The sequence below is a fragment of the Podarcis muralis genome, chromosome 5 (assembly GCF_964188315.1).
Source record: "Podarcis muralis chromosome 5, rPodMur119.hap1.1, whole genome shotgun sequence".
NCBI lineage: Eukaryota > Metazoa > Chordata > Lepidosauria > Squamata > Lacertidae > Podarcis > Podarcis muralis.
The window spans coordinates 20,803,032-20,828,162 of record NC_135659.1 but is presented as its reverse complement, the minus strand read 5'-3'; the positions used below and the strand labels follow the sequence as shown (position 1 = coordinate 20,828,162).

Here is a 25,131-nt window from a genome sequence, read left to right as displayed (position 1 = left end):
AGGGACCGCTCTGGCAGGAAGGTAAACGGCGTTTCCGTGAGCTGCTCTGGTTCGCCAGAAGCGGCTTAGTCATGCTGGCCACATGACCTGGAAAGCTGTACACTGGCTCCCTTGGCCAATAAAGCGAGATGAGCGCGCAACCCCAGAGTCGGTCACGACTGGACCTAATGGTCAGGGGTCCCTTTACCTTTGCCTTTATTTCAGCACGGTACGGCAGAGTTTCCATTTGGAAAGCACACATTACAGGAGCTTGTCCCAACTCAGCGTTTGGCGAAGCCACCTTTCTTGGCTGAAATAAGGGAAATCTTTAATCCTACAGGCCAAGTTGTATTTGTTTACGGTGGTGGTGGGGAGACTCCCACTTTTCTGGTGCCTATATATCTTATTACTTAAGAGTATCTACCGTATTGGCCCGAATATAAGCCACACTTTCCCCCCAAATTCTGACCGTGAAAAGTTAAAGTGCGGCTTAAATTCGCGACCTTACAAAAATTGGCTTTTACGATATCGCTGCTTAAGCAGACATACAGTAAAACGGCATGGCTTTGAGTGCCTGTGGAATTTTAAGGGAGCGGCTTATATTCGGGTATTGTCTCCTCTCTCTCTCTCTCTCTCCCCCCCCCTTGAATTTTGAAGGTGCGGCCTATATTTGGGCCAATATTACCTAAAACTAACCATAAAATACAGAGATAAGAACCACATGGTCTTCATCTTTTTTCTGAGGCTGGTGCAACACTCACTGGAATGTCTGACCCTGTCAGTTCTCCCTCCAACGCCTTTGGTGGCACAGAAATATTAGAACAGGTGTTTTGCTTCCAAACAGCATGGGTACATCTTGTAAAGTATCTCATAGGTCTTACAATGTCTTAAAATCCACCTACATTACGCTTTTGATTATATTTTCAAAAACCATTCAAATTTAATTGGCTGAGTCAGTAAAAAGGCAAATCAGCTGAAAATGTCTTTACCCAGTTGTAGCTATGAATGGGGGAATCTGTCAATTCTTATTTCTCTCAGTTTCTAATTTTTACAGTCTGTTGTCATTTTGTTTTAATGGCCTTATGAAAATTCATTGGTATTTTAGTGAGGATTTTTCTGAGTATGTACATTTTCCCCAATATAATGCATTTTTAAATGTTATTTTCACCCAGTGTGTGCATTCTTGCACACATTACTTGGCTGAAGGACTGCATTGCAAATTTCAGAGAAGCACCTATTTTGACTATTTGGTGCAATCTGTATCAAATTGTCTTGACCTAAATCTTAATAGCCAAAGCTGTGTGCAGTTTGTACCCACCCTTCCCCATTCCCCAGAAACTTATGTGCTGACAAAAGCTGTGCCACGTATTCTTTTAGCTGACACAATTCTGCCATTTTGTTACTTTTGTGTGACTTGTTAGCCATTGGAATGGACAAAGAGCTGAAAAGATCCACTCATAGAAGTGAAAACCTTCTTTAGCCAACCCTCTGATTTGTGAAACTTTACTAGGCACTGTCCACGTTCAAGTAGATCTTCACATCCATATGGACTAGAGGCTTGTTCTGTTTTTTAAAAAAACCGAAAGCATAACCCCAATTTCTCTGGAAGACAAATTCTCAAGCCAATAACATGTCCTGCACTTTCCCCCCCTGTGTTCCTGTGAAATCACAGAAGGACACAGTCCTGGCATGTAAGAAGAGCTGAGGGGAACCAGAATTTAGCAGCATGAGCTGCTTATATGCAAAACACCCGTCCCATTCCTCTTACAAGAATTCCCCTCTCGTGACTGAGGTTAAGTGATGCTTATATGTAATTCAAAGAGAACACTTTGTCAGGATTTCTCCTAAACTAAACAAGCCCCATGAAAGTCAACAGCAGAAGGGGTGTGGGATAGGCCGTTGTGTGTGCAGTTGATGACAGGGCGAACAGCTTTTCACATTAGGGATGCGATGGATTAAAGAAAGGTTAAAAAAAATGACAGCAAAAAGAAAAACTCTAAGATCTATTTTGAGCTTGTCCAAATGCTCTTTCAAGATCAGAAGGTTTCTGAAAGAGGGAAAAGTGCTTTAAAGTGCTAATTGTCTCTCTCTTTTTCATATTTTTTTTTAATTGCAGATGGCACGTACTCACTAGTCCCGAGGGGGTCCTGTGATGCTAGGCTGAGGGCATTATATTACAGTGCAACTGTAGACATGCCTACTCAAAAGTAAGTCCCACTGAACTGAATAGGATTTACCCGCAGGGATGCGGGTGGCGCTGTGGGTTAAACCACAGAGCCTAGGACTTGCTGATCAGAAGGTCAGCGGTTCGAGTCCCCGTGACGGGGTGAGCTCCCGTTGCTCGGTCCCTCTCCTGCCAACCTAGCAGTTTGAAAGCACCTCAAAGTGCAAGTAGATAAATAGGTACCGCTCCGACGGGAAGGTAAACGGTGTTTCCGTGTGCTGCTCTGGTTCACCAGAAGCAGCTTAGTCATGCTGCCCACATGACCCGGAAGCTGTACACTGGCTCCCTCGGCCAATAAAGTGAGATGAGCGCCGCAACCCCAGAGTCGGTCACGACTGGACTTAATGGTCAGGGGTCCCTTTACCTTTACCTTTATGCAAATATAGGCCTGCAGAAACAGTTCGTTCCATTCTCCTTTAAATGCGAAGCTGAAATAGGGGTGGAAAACCTGTTTTATTGGACTGCAGCCCCCATCAGTTCCACCCAGAATGATCAGGATTCACGGGAGTTGTAGTTCAACATCTGGAGGGTTGCAGTTTCCCTACTGCTGCACTAAAGCATGGGTCATAGGAGCCAACTCCAAGGGCCCTGGGGGCTTCGGCCCCAAAATAAAATATTTGAGGGGGCTGGGCCCCCACAAAGTCGATGGGCATTCCCATTCCAATGATGTGTGTGCACTGCATCATGTGACTGATTAGGGGGGGTGGGGCTTATTTGGGCCCCCACAATATTTTATTCAAGTTGGCACCCCTGCATGGAGCAGAGCCTTTTTAGTGGTGGCACTTATCTTATGGAATTACCTTCTCTGTAGTCATGCTTTGGAACTGAATTACCTGGCTAAATGTATTATGGCAGACTGTTTCAGAAGAGGGTGGCGCAACTGGGAGAAGTTTGCCCCCCTCCCCAGTGATTTCAGTGTTGGACTGAAAACAGAGATGGGAAAAATAAGAAAGCTATGGATAGAGAAACAATATATCTCAAGATTTGTTAGGGCAAGGAAAGAAACTCTGGAGTCTTCTTGTTCTGCTGGGGGACAATTTCAATTCAGTTCACATTTAAAAGGGAACCTACCTAATTTACAATTACTACAGTCCTTCAAAATTCACACTTCTCTGAATTTTGCAATACAGTTCTCCAGCCAAGTAATTTGTGCAAAAATCCATATAACAGGGGGAACTGTGTGTGCATATGTTAATGAAAATAACATACAAAAATGCACTACATTAGGGGAAATTACTTTGCGAAAATGTGTATATAAGGTAGAACTGCATACAAAATTGTGTATACGATGAAAAGATCGCATTAACACGCTGGTGAATTTTTATAAAGACTTCTAAAAAAACTGGTTTGGAAATGTGGAGAGCTGAACTTGAATGTGGAGACTGGAAAAAGGAGAAATGGAGAGGAAACCAGAATGGACAGATCTGTCCATTCCTGTAAGGGGTTTGGCTGCCTTTATTCCTCCCCTCCAAGCTAAACCAGGCAGCTGATGCAGAACTGATATCGAGAATGCCTACGGCTTTCAGAACAGCAGGCTTTGGAATGCAACAATCACCACCAGTCATCAATATCAGTCTGCTGGATTCCCTCCAGCATGAACCTCCAGGGATCGTGGTAGCTTCGGTGGATGAAAGAAGATGGCAGTAGGAAGCAGTGAATCACTTTGCCCTTTCCCCCAGCGCTCATAGCCCCTAAGCTAGAATTGTGTCCTTATTAAATCATAGAACTGTAGAGTTAGGAGGGATCCCGAGGGTCATCTAGCCCAACCCCAAGCAATGGAGGAACCTCAGCTAAAGAATCCATTGCAGATGGCCACTCAACCTCTGCTTATAAACCTCCAAGGGAGGAGAGTCTACTACCTCCCAAGGGAGTGTGTTCCACTGCTAATACCTCCGTTGTCCATAATCATTGTTGCTTATTATGCAATGGTACTGAGAGGCACATGAGAATAAGAGATAAGGAGCAGCCCAGAGTCATCTAGTGGGCTTTGTGTATGAGAGATGACTCAAAGGGGAGGCATGGCTTGGTAGCACTTAGGGATGCAGGAGCTATTTTAATGTAAACCTGCCTAATTTACACTTCCTCAAATGATTCGTGGATTGTAGTACACCTGTCCTTCAAAAGTCACACTTTTCAAAATTGTGCAATGCAATTCCCCCATCAAAAACAAAGAGCAAAAATGTGTTAGGGAATCATTCTGCAAAGAAACAAAAGTAGAAGGTTTCTAGAAGGTTCCATAGTTTTTCCTTTATGTTTGGGAGTGGCACTCTGAGCATAATTGGCACTGGCTGGAAGGGCCAATAGGATGATGACCACTTTTTGCAGAAGCCTTATAGCAAACGTCTGTCTGAAGACGTTGAGAGCCAGTGTGGTGTAGTGGTTAAGAGCGATAGACACGTAATCTGGGGGACTGGGTTTGCGTCTCTACTCCTCCACGTGCAGCTGCTGGGTGACCTTGGGCCAGTCACACTTCTTTGAAGTCTCTCAGCCCCACTCACCTCACAGAGTGTTTGTTGTGGGGGAGGAAGGGAAAGGAGAATGTTAGCCGCTTTGAGACTCCTTAAAGGGAGTGAAAGGCGGGATATCAAATCCAAACTCCTCTTCTTCTTCTTCTTCTTCTTCTTCTTCTTCTTCTTCTTCTTCTTCTTCTTAAGAGTTGTTGTTGTTGTTGTTTAGTCGTTTAGTCGTGCCCGACTCTTCGTGACCCCATGGACCAGAGCACGCCAGGCACTCCTGTCTTCCACTGCCTCCCGCAGTTTGGTCAAACTCATGCTGGTAGCTTCAAGAACACTATCCAACCATCTTGTCCTCCGTCGTCCCCTTCTCCTTGTGCCCTCCATCTTTCCCAACTTCAGGGTCTTTTCCAGGGAGTCTTCTCATGAGGTGGCCAAAGTATTGGAGCCTCAGCTTCAGGATCTGTCCTTCCAGTGAGCACTCAGGGCTGATTTCCTTAAGAACGGATAGGTTTGATCTCCTTGCAGTCCATGGGACTCTCAAGAGTCTCCTCCAGCACCATAATTCAAAAGCATCAATTCTTTGGCGATCAGCCTTCTTTATGGTCCAGCTCTCACTTCCATACATCACTACTGGGAAAACCATAACTTTAACTATACGGACCTTTGTTGTCAAGGTGATGTCTCTGCTTTTTAAGATGCTGTCTAGATTTGTCATTGCTTTTCTCCCAAGAAGCAGGCGTCTTTTAATTTCGTGACTGCTGTCGCCATCTGCAGTGATCATGGAGCCCAAGAAAGTAAAATCTCTCACTGCCTCCATTTCTTCCCCTTCTATTTGCCAGGAGGTGACGGGCCCAGCGGCCATGATCTTTGGCAAGCCACTCCAGGCCAAGAAAACTCCATGGACAAAGTCCGAAGAGTATTGCCTGTCAATTCTGCTGAAGGACTGTTGCTGTAATTTACGACGTGTGGGAGATAATAAAGACTTTTGTTTGAAAGTGTACTGTTAATTGCTGTTTATTTTAACAGTTGAAAATATCTTCGCTACTGTAATGCTTGTACCCAGACTGGGAATAAAATCTCTTGACCGAGACTTCACAGAGTTTGTGAGTCATCTTTATAACAACTTTGTCATTGTACACCACTTCTGCGAGAGAAAGAAGATAAACTCTGCTAAACAGTTTAAAAGAGGTATTACCTAACCACCAGTATTTGTGCAGTGAAAGTGTGTGGACGATAACCTCTAATAAAATGTATCTTTTAGAGAAATGTGCGTAAAAATGTATATTCCTGATTGTAAAATGTGGTGCATGGAAATAACGTCCAAGATGCATTTTATCTGGGAAAATTGTTTGCTAAAATGTGTATGCTAGGAGACACATGCACCAAAATACTTATGTATTTTCATGAGGACTTAAAAATCAAAACAATCACATGCTGATGCTGGTATATTGCAAACTGAACTAAAAATTGGAAAAACGAGAAACCGAGACACACCAAGACTGACAGATTCATCCATCCCTAGCTGCAGTACATGTAAAAAAGATCTAGGTGTCATAGTCAATCATAACCTGAACATGAGCCAGCAATGCGATGGAGCTGCTAAAAAACCTAATTCAAACTTAGGCTGTACTAACAGAGCATAGTGTTGAGCTCAGGTGAAGGCATAGTTCCATTGTATATTATGCTGGTCAGCACACATCTGGAATACTGTGCCCAATTCTGGGTGCCACATTTTAAGAAGGACATCAATCTACTGGGGAGAAAGACCAGAGGAGGGTGACCAGGAAGGTGAGGGGTCAAGAAACCAAGTCCTATGAGGAACAGTTGAAAGAGGCAGGTACATTTAACCTGGAGGAGAGAAAAAATAAGAGGACACATGATTGCGGTCTTCAAATATCTGAAGGTCCATCCTGCAGAACATGGAGGAGACTTGTTCTGTTTTGCTCCAGAAGGCAGGACTAAGACTAACTGGTGGAAATGACAGGTCAGCAGATGTTAGCTAGTCATTAAGAGAGACCTCCTAACAGGAAGAGCTGTTTGGCAATGGTACAAAGAGAGAGAGAGAGAGAGGTGGTGGCTGGAGGTATCTAAGCAGAGGATGGATGGCCATCCGACAGAGATGCTGTAGTCACAAATCCTGCACTGAGCAGAAGGCTGGACTCCAAGGTCTTTCCCAAATCTGTGATTCTTGTGCCAAGAAATTAATGCACATACGTTTCCAGTACTGTGACATTCTTCTCTTTCGCGTTGGCTCAACACAGCAGGAAAGGACTAAAGATGTCGAGAGAGTCCCCCTGGGGATTTAAGATGCCAAGATGAATAGTGGTGCTGGAAGAGAGGCAGCTAGCAGAGTCCTTTACGAAAAGCCCTCCCCAAATGGTACCTGCAGGCAAGGAGGGCCTAGACTGTGAACAGTATAATGAAGGCCGACATTTCCCCCCTCACAGTAGCTTGCAAAGCACGTCCAAGGGATCTCACAGCCAAAAAGACTCAGTTCTGGCCTACCATTTCCTCCCTTGTCTTTATTGAAGGCTTAAGCCCAGCAGCTGATGTTAGATCTCTTTCCCAGCCCAAGACAGAGTTCACAGCAAAAACTCCCTCTGCAGGCAAAGTCTGTTGGCAGAGAAGGGCTAAATCTCCCTAGTTAAGGAGTGGAGAGACGGTGTTGGTCTTGGTCCTGGTGAGAGAGGGGATGGAAATGATTGGAATTTGTCTTTTGCTTTGGCTTTTTACCTGCTGTTGCATCTGTACAATGAGTATTGGTTGATGAACGTTTTGAGTGTTTTACGGAAGTCAGAAATCAGTACAGTCGTACCTTGGAAGTCGAATGGAATCCGTTCCGGAAGTATGTTTGACTTCCAAAGTGTTCGACTTCCAAATCACGGTTTCTGATTGGCTGCAGGAAGCGGCTTACATTCACAACCTTACGGTATGCAGCCAGCAGCACGGGGCAAACAGCGCCAGGAACGTGGTGAAGTGGTGCCCGTCTCACACATAGTTCCCCATCCTCTCCCACAAGGCTGGGAAGGGAGAGAGAGCAAGGAAGGGAGCGGCTTATATTCAGGTATTCCCCCCCCCCACTCTAATTTTTAAGGTGCCGTTTATATTTGGGTGCGGCTTATATTCGTGCCAATACAGTAGATCTGAAGTGGTTGGATAACAGGGAGAAAGGAGCAGTTATTTTTTAGTGGCATATATGTGATATATCACCCCATGTGTTAGTATGCCATGTGGGATAGTAATAACAGGAGTGTAAATTTCACGCAAAGTGGGATAACAGTGAGAGCAGCCTTAATCTGCGATATTTTGCAGGCAGTGGTGCAGGATAATAGAGAATCCTTGACAATGCGTGTGTTTCTAAAATGACTTTTGCAGCTCCAAGACCAACTGGACGTTTCCTGAGGTTCATGAGCAAGGGACTGGTCCAGATGCTCAAAGTTTTATACAGTAACCTTTTAGAGAGACCAATTCACAAGAATAAATTGGTATAGTTAGAATATGGGCTGAGCCCTTCCGTGGTGAGTCACAGTCATGATAAAGTTATGAGATTGGTGGGGTGTGTGTGTGGAGATTATGACACTCCCAGCTCCACCACAACTCAGCCAGCTCACAACCCAAAAACAACTCATTGGCTATGCTCTCTCTTGAACCCCTCTTCTAAGGTGTCAATCAGCCCTGAGACTGCTCTGTCTAGGAGGGCAACTCTCAGGGCTGGATCAGCTGCAGGTCAGAACAGAGACTCAGAAATGAGCAGTAAAGTTGATTCTTTATTCAAGGAAGCAGAATCCAAACAGAGAAGCCTATGAGCAAGACTGGCTCCAGTAAACCAATTTCCAGACCTGACAATCTGTGACTCCTTTAAGTCTCCTCCCTGTCCAGCTCTTTCCCCATCAGTCTTAAACTCTATCGGGGACGGACTCTCTGTGCTCTCTGAGCTCTTTGCTCTTCTACATGCAAAGCCCTCCATGCCTTTGGAGACAAGGGAGGAAGCGAGCTGAATACAGTAGGACTGGCTGGCTCCTTTGAATCTGTTGCAGCCTCAGCCCTCACCTCTTCCTCAGCTGCCTGGCCTACATCTGCAGTGCTTTCTGCCTCTTCTTCCTCTCTCTCACCGAAGCCTGTTGCTTGTTCAGCATCCAACCATTATGCCCACCCCTGTCGGTCCTCTGACCTATCTTCAGGATCCCACCACCACTCCCTTGGCTTTTCTAGGGGGTTCTCCTGCTGGAGCCTCCCACCACTCCTCCTCGTCCAGCCAGGCCCTGACAGCAACTGACCTTCAGAAATATCATGTGTGTTGACCAATTTGTTGAACAAACAGTGCGTTTGTGCGTCCCACTCACTGACCCTGGAAGAATTGTTAGGAAATATGCTCATGAATCCCCTGTCATTGCTGGAGGTGACTGTTGGACATTCAGGAACCCATGGGCCCATGCTCTCAGTTAACTGTCAAACGAATTACAGCAATCTCTAATCAGCCAAGGGCTTCATTAATCTGTTGATGGTGCAACATGAAACGGAGCCCACACGTTTTCCTGCAAATGGAAGGAATTACTGTTCCCATCGCGGTGGTGTTCTGTCTGTCCTTTTACACGATCAGCAACTGAGAAGGACTTTGCTCATATTAACTGCCAGGTATATTGGTGTGCTTTTGAACTGCTAGGCTGGCAGGAGCTGGGGCAGAGCAACGGGATCTCACCCCGTCGCAGGGATTTGAACTGCCAACCTAGTGATATGCAAGCCCAAGAGACTCAGTGGTTTAGACCACAGCGCCACCCGCATCCTTTATTTAATTAATATCCTGAAATACACACAACCTGATGGAAATAACATATAACATTTCCCAGAATGAAGCCAGATGAGTTGCAGGAACCTCGCTCCTGAAGCAAATCACTGATATATTTTATTATGTGTTTAGGACTGAGCAACAATCTGAGGTGGATTCACCCCACTGCACCCCAAGAAACTATATATATATATATATATATATATATATATATATATATATATATATTCCATTTCTAAAAGCGTATTTGTTTTATAAAAAGAGTTGTTACTAATGCAACAAACAGAAATGCCGCCAGGCAAACAAGATACTCTCAAAATTGTAATTAACTTTTTATCCAGGCATGGAGAAGAGCCAGGATCATATCTGTTGGCCTCTGTGCATAGGCTGGCTCTGCACTCCTCTGCTTTTAAAGGGAAGGTGAAAATGGACTACAGTTTGTACATCATTTATATGCTTAGCAAGAGAGAGAGAGAGAGAGAGAGAGAGAGAGAGAGAGAGAGAGAGAGAGAGAAGCAAATGCATATTCATCACACAGGAGACGGCACCTATAATCTACCCCTGGTTTCTTCCATACGGGAGCATAGCAATGTATGAAACCGCTTGCTTACAAACAAGGATCATAGGAATCATAAACGGTATAAATAAAAAGACCAAGCCTTCTAACGTCATTTGTATAGCATAATAAATTTGCAATGATATCTATAACATATGATTCATTATTAGTGGTCAATGTACAAGTCCTTGGTTTAAATAAACCAAGTGGAGTGGATTAAATAAAAACAGCAAATGGAAACAGGACAGAACTGCTTGGCTCTGTTTTGTTTAAAGAGGTTGGAAAGAGAGGGGAATGGTAAGCAGGGTGGGGTCAGGTGGTTATGCTTCTGTTCTTCTGCTTAGTGTATGTGTGGAGTTTTGTGTCAGCGTTACTTGTATGGGTTCTCTTACTATTCGCTTGTTGTATTTCCTTGGTGGCGAGAGATGTTGAGGGGTGGCTTAGGGTGTGGTTGGTTGTCTTTGGCTGGCTGCAGTGAGATTTGTTTTTTGTGTGGTTTTTGGATCAGGTTAGCCAGATTGATTCATACGTTGTCGCTGGGTTCTTGTTGTTGTCTTGTTGGGCTGTGTATGTGATAAAGGGGAACCATACCGGGGTGAAGGCTTCTTCTTCTATTTGTCCCCGTGTCTGTCTCAGTTTAGTGGTTAGTTTTTCTAATAAGGCAAATCGTTTGCTTACAAAACAGCCCTAAGCCTCTATTGCAGCATAAGTCCACCAGAGGGACCCTTCAGACTGTCACACTTAAAAAAAACCAAGTCTACAAATCTGGAGGTTGCATTACCTGTGAATCCTGCACGGCAGCTGCACACATAACCCGATGCTCTCTGGTAGCTGAACTCCGAGGGTAGCTCTGGTATTCTTCCATACCAGCTCGACCATGATAGTTCCACACACTCACTCCCGTGGAGGCAGGGATTACTGCTACACTCGTTTATGTCCGTTTCACAGTGAGACCCTGCATAGCCTGCAGAATTGAGAAGGGGTTGTAACTTGAGGTTGTTGAGGACAGCGATCTCATTGTCCATTATTTGGGCTTGTGCTATATTCGCTGTGGAAGCAGCAAAGATAATATTGCAGAACATCTGAGGGGCCTGAAAGGATGAGGCTGGGGAGAGTGAGGAAAGCTGTGGGAGAACTAAACCCACTTCTGTATCCATTTTTTTATATTATTATTAATTGAATTTATACAGTCATACTTCATGTTGCGTTAGGTTTATGTTGCATCTTTTTGGCTTGCGAAAAACAGCAAACCCGGAAGTGTATCCTTCCGGGTTTTGTCATGTGTGTGCATGCAGAAGCATTCTGTGTACTTCGCGCATGCGCAGAAGCGCTGTATCGCACCTCACGCGTGCGCAGGAGAGGCACTCTAGTTACAGACTTTTCAGGGTGCGACTAGCACCCCGGAACGGATCGAGTCCGTAACTACCACTGTACTGCCCTATACCTGGGGGTCTCAGTGCGGTTCACAGAATAAAATAAAGATATAAAACCACAAAATACACAATAGAAATAAAAACAACAACCCAACCGCCACCCAACCCCCCCCCCCACATTTTAAAAGGTCATAGATCAACCAAAGGCCTGGTTAAAAAGGGACGTTTTTCCCTGGCGCCTAAAGGTGTATAATGAAGGCGCCAGGCGAACTTCCCTGGGGAGACCATTCCACAGACGGGGAGCCACTGCCTGTATTTGGCATGAAAGCCATGGAAAGAGGAGTTGGATAGAGTTTCAGCCAGGCAAGACACATGGACTCAATCAGTGGCTTGTCGCTCGGCCTATCATCACTAACTAAGAGCTGGAAGAGCCACCCGTTGAATAGGTGCACACTGCTGTTCCCTATTGCACCAGTTTAAAAAATAAAAAATAAATCAGAAGAAGTGCAGGCAGGGTGATCTTCAGCAATTCCATGCATAAAAGCTGCTGGATTTGGTAGCCAGTGCGGACCATGCCATTCAGAGCATCTAAACATATTTATGTTTTTAAAAGCCATGGCAATGTGTTCTGGCAACGCCTTGTGAAATTGCCATAGCAGGATTAAGCAGGGCTTCCAGACCTGGAGCATTAGGGCCCTGTATATCTCACTGCGTCACTCTGCAATTAGAAGGAATGGAATAAATAATGCATACTAAATCCGTATATGATAAACTTGTTTCAATTGCCTAATAATATTTTGCTGACATTCAGCATAATTTGGTACAGGCAGGCGCACCCCAACCCACATTTATGTACATTCAACATGTGTGCAACTGTGACAAACATCATTATTGTTATTATTATTATTGTTGTTGTTGTTATTAATTATTATTATACTGCCCTATACCTGGAGGTCTCAGGGTGGTTCACAGAACAAAATCAAAATACAAAACCACAAAATATACAATCAAAATCAAAACAACAACCCAATAACACCCCCCCAAAAAAAACCCCCACCCACATTTTAAAAGGGCATAGGATGGCACATCGCACCGAACCTGGAAGTGACCCAGAAATGTCATAAAGATGTCATTGAAACCTCACCAAAAGGGCGGAATGGGGTGTTTGCATGCTTTTTCAATGGGTTTCAATAATACACAATTTCACTGACACGTGTGGTGCCTCAGAATGTAACCCCCCGGTAAACCGAGGGGGGGCTGCCTGCATAGAATTCACGCTGCTATGGTGCATAATTTAATTTATTTTTATTTTTTGTTTACACAGAGAGCTCACAGCAGTTAAAGGGGGGGGGGGCGCTTGTGTGAGAGAGAAAACAGAGTTTACCTGGCCAGCAGTGGCAAATGTAACTGTCCACTGCATCCTCGCAGGTAGCATTGTTGAGGCACGGGTGGAACCAGCAGAAAGGAATTAACATTTCACAGTGAAGGCCCATATATCCGCTGCCTGTACAGTTGCAGCTATACCTGCATTGCAATAAAATTGATTAAATCAATGCCATCCTCGGTTTGTGGGCTCGTCTTTGAAAACTTGGCGCTCATGCAAAGATTTTCAGACCCACATTTGCTTCCACCCTTCTTTCTCAGCTGTTGCATCAAGGCCCCTCCCCGGTATGTTTCTTTAATTTTGTATATTGAATCAGATTCAGAAGGTGCCCTTTCATACTTGACTGCCTCTTCTGCACTCTTGCAGTGGTCCATAGCCCCTTGGATGTCCCATATCCATAGAGAATGAGCATGTGTAGGAGAGGTGCCTGGAGGGGGAGACTCCACCCTAACCATAAGGTAAAGGTAAAGGGACCCCTGACCATTAGGTCCAGTCGTGACCGACTCTGGGGTTGCGGTGCACATCTCGCTTTATTGGCCGAGGGAGCCGGTGTACAGCTTCCGGGTCATGTGGCCAGCATGACTAAGCCGCTTCTGGCGAACCAGAGCAGCGCACGGAAACACCGTTTACCTTCCCGCTGAAGCAGTACCTATTTATTTACTTGCACTTCATGCTTTTGAACTGCTAGGTTGGCAGGAGCAGGGACCGAGCAACGGGAGCTCATCCCGTCGCTGGGATTCGAACTGCCGACCTTCTGATTGGCAAGTCCTAGGCTCTGTGGTTTAACCCACAGCGCCACCCGTGTCCCCGTGTCACCCAACCATAGATGTGTTTATTACAGAGATGGGAAACCTGTAGCCCTTCAGTTGTTGTTGAGCTCCAGCTGGAGATGGGAATTTATTATTATTATTATTCGGTTTGCCTTTAAAGGCAAGCCTACCAATTCACACTTTTCTAAACAATGTGCAAACCGAAACATAGCTATTCTTTGAAATTTGCACTTCTCCTCATTTTGCAATAAGGTTCTCCGGCCAAGTACTGCGTGCAAATTGCATATACTAACGTAATGTTAAGAGGTATTTATTAGTGCAAACAGCACACAAAAATGCATTCGGGGAAATCGCTTGCAAAATGTACATATTAGTCAAAGCAGCATACAGAAACATGTTTCCTAGGAGAACTTTGCACTAAAATGTGGGTGAATTTCCATGAGGATTTTCTTTTTTTAAATGTGAGTTGTTATAGGAATGTGGAGAGAGAACTGAATTTAAGATTTGGAAAAAATGAGAAACTTACAGAACTGAAAGGAATAGATTTGTCCATCCTTATCTCCAGCTTCCATCTGACCCAACAAGCTGGGTCAAGGAATGATGGGAATCAGAGTCCAGTCTCATCCAGAGAACCACAGTTTTCCCAGCTATATACCTAGTTACACTTTCTGATTTCCTAAGTTCCCTCTTCATTTTCTGCCTATCTCACTTACTTCTCCATTCCATTTCAGCAGCCTTCACTTCTCCTTTTCACAATTTGCCTAGCACCCAATGCTTCATATTCCCAATGAGTCATACTTCTTAAGAATCTATCTATAATACGCATTTCTTTTTTCCAATATTAAATCAGAAAACATAATACCAGTGTACAACGGGTGTTCCTGAGTTTCTCGATGAGAGGTTCACATAAAAGGCAAACCATTACCCCCATAATCCCTGGATCTGACATGAATTTTTGCTTCTCGTTTGGTGAAAACCTTAAATTTGAAATGGGCAGATTTATACTTCCAATTGTCAAAAGGTGAACTTTTAATTTTCACAGTTCATGTTCATAGGCGTGCTCCTGAATTTGCACCCACCTGTCTTCAAATTTTATCATTCCCCAAAATCAAATGGTCTAATTAAAAACAACCATCACCGTTCAATACAAAATTGTCTTGAGAGTCACCTTTGCAAAGTGTGCATGGATAATGTCATTAAATAGTTTAGTGAGTGGGTGGCACTAGCCTTTTTAGTATCTGGCAAGAGCCCGGAGTCTCCTGTTGTTGTTCTGTTCCTTTTTTAAGAGAGATAATAAACGTTTGTTTAGCTCCCTGGGCTGGTGTGTCCTCTAAGCCTTTCATGACATTCATAGCGCTCATTTGCATTTCAGTTTATCTAATGAGAGCAGAAAACCTGTGTCTTTATTGGAAAGATTAGTTCAGTGGACAGCTTTATTGGCATACACCGACTGCATAGTGGCATAAATAATTGCTATTGTTCAATGCAAGCAGAACAGGGAATTCTCCCTCTGTGTGACATCTGTTCTGCCGCGACAGGAAAATGCAACGCTTTATGCGTTCAATGTTTAATTCCAAAGTCTGCTTTTGAGACCGCTCAGCTATTGATCAGAAACCATTTCAATCTGAACAGGTCTCTCTTTTTTAAAAAACCACCACCACCACAATTCATTGGATTCAGATATTGCGGTTATCTTGAAATGGATTCGTATCCAGTCATTGGGAAACTATGGCTCAGCTGTCACTGAGGTGGCAAACCTCTCTTTATCTGGGACTTTGGGCTGTATCACTTCAGCCAACTGGTTGGGTGTCTCCCATGAATAAATTCACCCCCATACAAAAATGTTTCCTGTGCAAAACAAAGTGGGTGTCAGTGAGGAAGGTTGCAGACTAGCCTTCCTCTGGTTTCGTGTTTTAGTCGGGAAGAAGATTCAGTCAGCGGCTTGAAGTTGTGTAACCCAGCCATAGCTTTGTCAGCTCCGTGAGAACCAGGCAATATTGAACTGGTTTTAATTTGGTAGTCTGTTTGTTTCTTTCACACACAAATTCAAAGTTTTGATACTTTAGTGTGTTTTGTTTTTTCAGGGCTTGCCTGGCAGTTGTTGCTAAGCACCGTATTTTTCGCTCTATAGGACGCACTTTTCCCCCTCCAAAAATGAAGGGTAAATGTGTGTGCGTCCTATGTAGTGAACGCATGGATGGCTAAATCTGTGCCCTCCAGATGTTGCTGAACTACAATTCCCATCAGGCTTGGTCATCATAGCCAAAGGATTATGCAGTCAGCAACATCTGGAGGGGACAGGTGAGCCACCTCTGTTCTGACGTATAGGTGGAGCTTGGTACCTGACCCCATGGGTGTTCATTGAAGCAGGTATTTTAAAAGAGGCTGGATGTCCATCTGGCAGCTGTCTACCAGCTCCACCTGGTACGCAGGCTAAGACCCTACCTGCCCGCAGACTGTCTCGCCAGAGTGGTGCATGCTCTAGTTATCTCCCGCTTGGACTACTGCAACGCGCTCTACGTGGGGCTACCTTTGAAGGTGACCTGGAAACTACAACTAATCCAAAATGCTGCAGCCAGACTGGTGACTGGGAGTGGCTGCCGAGACCACATAACACTGGTCCTGAAAGACCTACATTGGCTCCCAGTATGTTTCCGAGCACAATTCAAAGTGTTGGTGCTGACCTTTAAAGCCCTAAATGGCCTCAGCCCAGTATACCTAAAGCAGTGTCTCTACCTTCACCGTTCAGCGGAGACTGAGGTCCAGCTCTGAGGGCCTTCTGGCAGTTCCCTCCCTGTAAGAATTGAGGTTACAGGGAACCAGGCAGAGGGCCTTCTCAGTAGTGGCACCTGCCCTGTGGAATGCCCTCCCATCGGATGTCAAGGAAATAAACAACTATCTGACTTTTAGAAGACATCCGAAGCCAGCCCTGTTTAGGGAAGTTTTTAATGTTTGATGTTTTATCGTGTTTTTAATATTCTGTTGGGGAAACCCAGCAGATGGGCGGGTTATAAATAATAAATTATTATCATTATTATGACAATGTAAATTCCAGCACTAAGCAAGAGGATGAACTAGATGACCTGTATAGTGGCATAAACAACAGCTACTGTTCAATTCCAAGTCCAAATCTAAAGCTCTATTATTTTATTATTCATTACCCCCAGTTTTGAATGCCTAAAATATATTTTCCTAAGGAAAGCAGTCTCCTTCGCACACCATAAATGGAAGGATTGTATTTCAGAGAAAAATCACAATTTTTCCATTTTGGCTGGGTTGAGGTCTCCGCTATATTTCTAAATATACCCAGATTCTAGCTGGAATCAGTGAAAGGTCAAATTTTAATAATAATAATAATAATAATAATAATAATAATAATAATAATAATAATTTAGGTTATTGTATTTTAGTGTTTTGTTGGAAGTCGCCCAGAGTGGCTGGGGAAACCCAGCCAGATGGGAGGGGTATAAATAATTTTATTATTATCATCATCATCATCATCATCATCATCATCATCAATATTAATATTCACATTCTCAGCCTACATGGCCTAGAGGTGATTCCAGTCTATTAGGATAATGGAAACAAGTGCTTGTTATCTGTTGTAAGCACATTTCCCAACACTGAGATTACGTACCCGTTGATACCATCAATACACTGCCCCCCATTGAGGCATGGCTGACTTGCACACTCATCAGTGTTGACGGCACAGAGATCACCCAGGAAGCCAAGTGGACAGGAACAGTAATAGCCACCCAGTCTATCATGACAGGTTCCGCCGTTCAGGCAAGGCTGTGACAAACACTCGTCAATTTCCAGCTCACAGTTGATACCTGTGGAAAAAGACAGATAAAGGGGGAAGTTTGAAGGGTGCGCATCAAAAGCACCTGTTCTGGAAAGTGATTTTGATAAGAGATGGTCGCTTGGCGAGACGTCAGAACCTTTTGGTTCTCAGATCTTACAATGTTTATTTTTATTCCAGTTCTTCTCGTTCCTAGAAACCTTAAGTGGCCAGTAGCCATTGGTGATTTGGAAAAAAAGGATCAGGTAACCACAAGGACAGAAAGTACCGTATTTTTCGTCCCATAGGACGCTCCGTCCCATAGGACACACCTAGTTTTTTTGGGGGGGGAATAAAGGGGGGGGAATTCCCTTTATTTCCCCCCCCCCCCCAAAAGCAGGTCGGGGAAACCGAACCCGGTCGAGGAACAGCGGGATGGCGGCGCTGCGCCTCCCTGCTGTCCCCCGAGCTTGTGGGGCTGGCTGATGTCTGTCCGGCGGGTGGGGCGCTCTGCTTGAGGGCGCCCCGCCCGCCGGGTGGCAGGCTGCTATCCGCAGCGTGGGGAGCCCTGCGGGGAACTCCTGCAGGGCTCCCCATGCTGCGGATGTCTGTCTGGCGGGCGGGGCGCTCTGCTTGAGGGCGCCCCGCCCGCCGGGTGGCAGGCTGCTATCCGCAGCGTGGGGAGCCCTGCAGGACCTCCCGCAGGGCTGCCTAGGCTGCGGATGTCTTCCTGAAGCCTGGAGAGTGAGAGGGGTCGGTGCGCACCGACCCCTCTCGCTCTCCAAGCTTCAGCGAAAGCCTGCATTCGCCCCATAAGACGCACCCAGATTTCCCCTTCATTTTTGGAGGGGGAAAAGTGCGTCCTATAGGGCGAAAAATACGGTAGATCTCTTCAGTCAGTAGAGCATGAGAATCTTAATCTGATGGGTTTGAGTCTCATGTTGGGGAAAAGATTCCTGCATGAAAGATGGCTGGACGAGGTGATCCTTGTGGTTCCATTGTAATAAGAATTTTAAGGTCTTAGATATGTAATAAATGTTCATAAATGTACCAAGCAAACACGTGCATAAATATATAAACCACATGTCTGAAGCAGCACAGGAAGACAGTCCTGAAACCATTTTGACTCCCAAGCTGACCAATTGTTTCTCTGCAAGGAGGGAGGAGGTGAAAAAAACCTTCCTTGTTACAGGAATTTAGTAATTACCATTTCAAAGGGTGACAGACTACCAGGAAAGGCAATCAGATAAGGCATTATCAGATAACCTGGCAGAAAGGAAAAACAACAACATTCAAATTTCTGTTGTAGACCACCTTTTCTGTGATGTAGGTATGATGTTTGTGGGGGGTGGTCTTGGGTTACACCCCTTCTGTGATGTATGTATGATGTATGGAGGGGTGATCTTGAGCTCTAGGGGAGGGAATTTAAAATGTCTATCTAAGGCCTTGCACGCTATTGTTCAAGGTCCTCCTCCTTTCCTGCGTGTGAGGGGAGCACCTTGTTGCAACTGACCAATAAAGATCAGGCTTACTAGCTGCTTTGCTTCTCAATATTCTCTGGTTGGCCTCTGTTATTTTCTCCTACCAATAGGGAAGCCATGTGAGGACTCTATAAGGGCTCTTGGATACCCCATAAGGGGAAAAGGGCAGATTTTTATTGTTTACAACACCTTCTAGGATTCTCCTCCTCTACTATTCTATGATTGAGGCTCTGTGGGTAAGGCGGCCCTGGGGGATGCCTGGCTCGCTGTCATTTTGCTGTTACGGCAGCAAAGAATATTTAATGTCTAGTTGCCTCTGTTAAGCGGTATGAAAATGCTGTTAAGCTTTCATCAGTTTCTTTCATCATCGTGGCTGTTGTGGTAGCACAAGCTCCCTCTGGGGCCACCTCACCCTAAATGCATTGCTCTGAAGGATTCCATCAGAGCATGGAATGGAAGTGAGAAGTGAAACGTCCATGAAAATCTTGGGAGTGTTAGTGCTGCTACCACTGGGGCAACAGCAGGTAAAGGTCCAGTCAAGCAGCGACTATGTAAAGGTCCCTGGACAGTTAAGTCCAGTCAAAGGCGACTATGGCGTTGTGGCGCTCATCTCGCTTTCAGGCCAAGGGAGCCAGTGTTTGTCCACAGACAGCTTTCCGGGTCATGTGGCCAGCTTGACTTAACCACTTCTGGCTCAACGGGACACCATGACAGAAACCAGAGTGCATGGAAACTCCATTCACCTTCCCGCCGCAGTAGTACCTATTTATCTGCTTGCACTGGTGTGCTTTCGAACTGCTAGGTTGGCAGGAGCTGGGACAGAGCAAAGGGAGCTCACCCCGCTGTGGGGATTCGAACTGCCGACCTTCTGATTGGCAAGTCCAAGAGGCTCAGTGGTTTAGACCACAGCACCACCTGTGTTCCTACAACATAGGATATAGGGAATGGCCATGTAGCTACAGCTCTTTCCTCTAAAAAACTGTGCAGGGGGGGGGGGGCAGAAGAAGAGGAAGGTGATAACTGTCTGCCTTTTGTGCTTTACTGCCTTGCACTGGCCCTGATGTTTTCTACAAACTAACTAAACATTAGGACCACAGAGTTGGACCATTGATTTTTCTAGCTCCATAAAATCTACATTAGCCACAAGTCTCCAGGGTTTCAGGTGGGAATCTTAATCCCAGCCATACCTGGTTGAATCTGGGACCTCTTCCTTACAAGGCGTGGGGTCTGTCACTGACCTACAGCCTTTCTGAAGTCTGGACCTTAAGCTGATATTTATTCTCTTCTATCTTGCACCGTGCAGATTTTTTTAAAAAAATAAAATAATTCTATTAAGGTTCATGGAAGAAACGACAAAACTTAATATCTTTCCCCCTTTTTTTAACCACACCAAGACTTTTATCTAAATACAATAAAAACACAAAAAGGGAGGGGGGAAAGACACGGAGAAAGAAAAAGAGTAGAAAAGAGGTTAAAAGTGAAAGACAGAAAAATAAGATTCAGAAAAAAAATTTCGATTTTTTAAAAGCGCTCATGAAATGCGCATCATGAAATTCTTCTTTCATTTGGCACCTTTCATCTTGATTTCTTCTGATGATGATGATGATAAAACAGTGCAAGTTGGCGCCTTGATTTTGGCTCTTATTCACCCTCATAAATTGCTACCGTTTGAGTTGCTGGCGGATTAATTCTGGGCGTGTTCTGTTCGCTGCCCTGATGTGCAGTGCCCTTGGCTGTGCTGAGTTTGTTGAGCATATCTCACATGCTTGTTCTAGTATTGGCGCAGCTGGTGCAAACGTAGCAGGGGAAGAGGAGCTCGGTTGCCCGCTGGTAGTTGGCTGCCATGCCATTGAGATTTACTGTGAGCATGGCAATTACTACAGAACAGCTGCTGGTTACTGAAGGCTGCGTTGCTCTGGTCCTATCTACATGTTGCATCATGCCCAGCTCCATACGGATGGCTTTGTATTTACAAGTTCAAGAGAACGTTATTCCCCTCCCCAATGGTTGTGCTGGTGTTCCTCGTGTTAGCATTGCTGTCATATGCTGAAGCAGCTTTGTGCTATCCCTATACCACCATACCACTCAACAGCACAGCAATTCTGGAGCAAAGGTGAAAATTATCCTCATTTTTTTAAAGGAGTCAGTGAACTGCCAGTGACTCTTAAAAAAAAAAGGTAAAAAGTTAAAGGACCCCTGAATGGTTAAGTCCAGTCAAAGGCAACTATGGGGTTGTGGCAGTGGCGAAGCTGCATGCTCCGCTACCGGGTGTGTGTGTGTGTGTGGAGAGCAGGTGGGGTGTTTAACTATGGGGTTGCGGCGCTCATCTCGCTTTCCCCCATAATCCCTTTTAAGGCTCTACCTGTGTTAGACCAACTACAACTCCAGAATCCTTCTTAGTTTCATATTTCCGAGGTGGGGAGATTGACTTTATCTCTTGCTCTCACATACCTTAAAAATAATTAAGAAGTAGCTGAATGCTATGTATTGTTTATGTATTTTTAATTCCTTGTTTGTGTTTTCTGGGCTTTACACTACAAGAGAATGTCTAGAATGCATCATGCGGAGTTCTGAAATGTTCTGAGTTTGCTTGTTTTTTGTTGTTAAAGCAGAGCAAAATAAGGATATTTTAAAAACTTAAATGAATCTTTAACAGAAAAAAAGAGAATCCAGTGCTCTTACTTCTTGCAAAGCCCATGGATGTAGAGAAACAGACATATAGAAAGGTATAGCCCTATAAGTTTCAGAAAAAGAAAAACAAGAGAGCGGCATGAGGCTTTGTGGGGGCCCTGATCCAACTCTGGAGTGGGGATTGACATCAGAATTGAAGCACGCCCCCTTATCATGTTATTTTGCCACACACATGGAGCCACCGCATACCCTTAATGTATGATTTTGCCTATTTGGTGCTTCTACAATAGATTTCACTGGCATAGATAGGCAGTGACTTGCACAGACCACGTTGGGGCAATATTACTGCATCATCACCATATGTTTACTTGGCTCCTTTCTAAGTCTTGGCCAGCCAGGACTGCACTAAACCATGGTAGGGAGCAGTTAAGTGATGGGGGCATAGACAATGGGCACTCAACAACATGTTGCCTTACTCTGACTAGAAATAATCCAGAGTTGCACATCTCCAGTGCTCCATGAATGGTGCATGTGTCATACTCTAAGCACTGGGTTCACATATACAGACCCAGGGGGTAAATATTGCATATGCTGCGAGACACAGGAGTGAAACTTTGGCTCATGAAATCCGTCCCCCCAGCACAGAGAATGTGTTGTGGGCACCTGGATATCAGATCACACATCTATATGAATGTATACTCCTCCACCACCCCATACATTCAGTGTATATCTTTTTTTATGCTGCCTGGATCACTGGATGCACGGGGAACACCTTTCAACCCAAGAATTGTTGCTATGTCCCACAGTCTGTTAACTCTACCTGCTGAACCACTGTGTGACTAAAAAGGCACCATCATAGGGTTGCTGTATTTCAAAAAGTGAAATTCCGTACACAGAAGTTGTTGAGCTTTTCTTGGCAAAGTTGTTGAACTTCGTTTGGCGAGGGGGGCCAAAGTTGTTGAGTTTTTGAGCTACCTTTAAGGGAATTCTATGCTTCCGACATTGGTTGCCTTATGTCCAGATTTTCCTGGACATTTAAGTGATTTCTGCCCAGATACTGTTTCCAAAGGCCGAATCCCAGCTACATCCGGGAAATTCTGGACGTATGCCATCCTTACACCATCGTTACATGAAGCAAGTCTCTGTTTTGTTTTATTTGCTCTATGAATTCATCATAAGGGTTTTTTATTTTTTTTAGTGTGCATTTGCCAAACTATGTCTAGTGACCGTAAATCTGTCAGGGCTTGTTAACAGCAGCTCCCTGCGAACATTTGAAAACACAGTGACAAAAATAAACGCAGTGTGTATCGAGAGTCTCAGCATAGCCAGATTCAAAACTACGGGCCGAAAAACAGCCTGATTATTAACATGAAACCACAGGATTTGCTATGTTGGATCAGGCCATTGGTCTGTCAAATCAAGTAACCGGCCTTAGGCAACTGAGCGAAAAGTCCTTTCCATCTATAAAATGTCTAGCCAATGTGATGGATTGTATATGGGAGGGATTCCCCCCGGTCTCTACTGCTGCAGTCAACTTGTAAAAACATGGGATTTTAAGAGACATGGAAGAGGAGGAGGAGGAGGAGGAGGAGGGAAAATGGATATAGAATTGTTTTGGCATTTGCATGCAATGCCCTGCCATAAAAGTTATTCTACGAAACAAATTAGGTATACTGTATTTACATTCCTCAAAATTAAAAAAACCAGAAGACTCCTGTCCAGTGAATTTTAAACTTATTTTCAATTAAAGAAAAGGGCACATGTTATAGTTTGGTGACAGACATATCTAGCAGACAAATGACTCAGATGGCTTTCACCTGGAATTTGGAAGGTGATGATAGAGGGAAATGGCTCTCTTCCCCCAACTGGGCAGCATGTCACGTCCTAGCCTTGGGCAAAACATTCTCTCTCCGCCCCAATTCCCCATCTGTAAACAAAATAATAGCCTACCAAATATGGGCCATGTAAGGAGGCAATAAAGGAAACATTGTGACCCACACAAACTTTTGTGGCTATGGCAGCTTGTGTCCCTAGTGATTCAAATAAAAGTACAGTGGACGCTCGGGTTGCGAACATGATCCGTGCGGGATGCAGGTTCGCAACCCGCAGCATCCGCAACCCGCATCTGCGCCCACACGGGTTGCAATTCAGCGCTTCTGCACATGCGTGACTGCCGAAACCCGGAAGTAACCCGTTCCGGTACTTCAGGACTTCGGTGGCCCGCAACCCGGAAAAACGCAACCTGAAGCATCTGTAACCTGAGGTATGACTGTACTGGACAAGATGCAGCAAAGTGTGGGATATTTATCCCAGTCAAATCAACAATTCATATTGTTGATTTGACTGGGATAAGCACATAATAGGGGCTGAAGCTCATAGTGTTTTCCTGTGGTACTTCCTAGAGACAATTCTGCGAGATCCACTGGCGGAGGAAGGGGGTGCGGTGGGTGCGGTCCGCCCCAGGTGTCATCCCTGAGGGGGGTGCCATCGCCATGCTGCCCCCCTGGGATGCTCGCCCCGCCCCTGCAGCATGAGCGCCGCTCCAGGTGCTGGAGCAGCTAGCTCTGCCTCTGGCGAGATCACTTCCCTTTTGTGCCCAAGCAGGAAGGGGCGTAACTTTATATGCTCCTCCCTGCATTGGCACACACTTCTCCCCATCATGTCTGCAGTGTGAGAGCATCTGTGTGTCTAGCTCAGACTCCATTTTTAAGCTAGCCTTTAGTATCTGTTAGTGACTTAATTAGCATTTTTAGCCTGCCTGCACTGTGCTGCTGTATTTGCTATTCTTGAGTGAGTAAATGTTAATTTCACCTTTTCACTAAATTTTTGTGTGTGTGGTTATTATTTTCAGGGGGAGAAAAGGGGGGTTAATACCAGGAACATCCAGTCTGCCTTAAAGCATCCTGGATTATTAATACTAAAAGGCTAAAACTATCCAAGCTCCTTTTTAATCTGCAACGGAATTGCACTCTGCTGAACTCACTAACATGAGGAAGGAAGGATAGATCCTCTCCTAGCATCTAATCAAATCCCAACAAAAGTTGACCAAACTATGGGAGAGGTAAGCATTCTGACCATTGGAGCATGGAATAAAGTGGGAAGGGGATCGTGCAAGGATAAGCAATCTGCTGACAGCTCACTCTGTCAAAGTGGCCGGAGAGCCAGGCCAGAGCAAGTCACTTTATAGACTTATGATGGTCCCTTGCGTCTGCTTAACCCTGATGGGCTGGCAGAAGCAATGCTACCCCCAGGTCAACTAGAGAGCAACATAGCAGATGTCAGGCCAGCAGTTCCTCCAGCTCCAAGCAACTAGAGAGCAAGGTCTATAAGCTTTCCTTTGGAGATTCCAGGTGCTTAGGGATGGAGGAGAATTTTGTTTGGTCCACATTTTAAAGTGAACCTATTTAATTTCTAGTTTGTGGATTTGTATGCACTTCTTTGTGGAGGAAGCCATGGAAGTGAAATGGATATAAAACTGTCGTAGAATCAGAGCGTTACAAGTTGGCTTTAATAGCTATGTCATGAAAAAGATAGGACCAATAAACTTTATCAGGAACCTCAGAAATAGCTGGAGCTGAGGCTCAGTGTTTTATAGGGCCAACATAGGCTGGAAAGTTTAATATCTCCTCTGGTGAACCAACACACACACACACACACACACACACACACACACACACACACAACCAAGTCTTTGTTTGATCTTTCTTATC

General features: G+C 44.8%; 1 protein-coding gene across 8 annotated transcripts in view; it reads right to left on the bottom strand.

Moving 5' to 3' along the window:
- The window catches only part of CRB1 (crumbs cell polarity complex component 1), a 146,218-nt gene that overhangs the window by 66,971 nt on the left and 54,116 nt on the right, over nt 1-25,131 (bottom strand). For 6 of the 8 annotated variants that reach the window (XR_013392852.1, XM_077928368.1, XM_077928366.1 and 3 more), the window contains exons 3-5: nt 17,166-17,361; nt 12,759-12,898; nt 10,783-10,965 (exon numbers count right to left, since the gene is read on the bottom strand). Coding sequence is in view for 7 of the 8 variants with exons in the window: in XM_077928368.1 (XP_077784494.1) it covers nt 10,783-10,965; nt 12,759-12,898; nt 17,166-17,361 (519 nt within the window). In the remaining variant the exon portion in view is untranslated. The remainder of the gene's footprint in view (nt 1-10,782; nt 10,966-12,758; nt 12,899-17,165; nt 17,362-25,131) is intronic. The other 2 variants (XM_077928371.1, XM_077928372.1) reach the window with 1 other exon arrangement.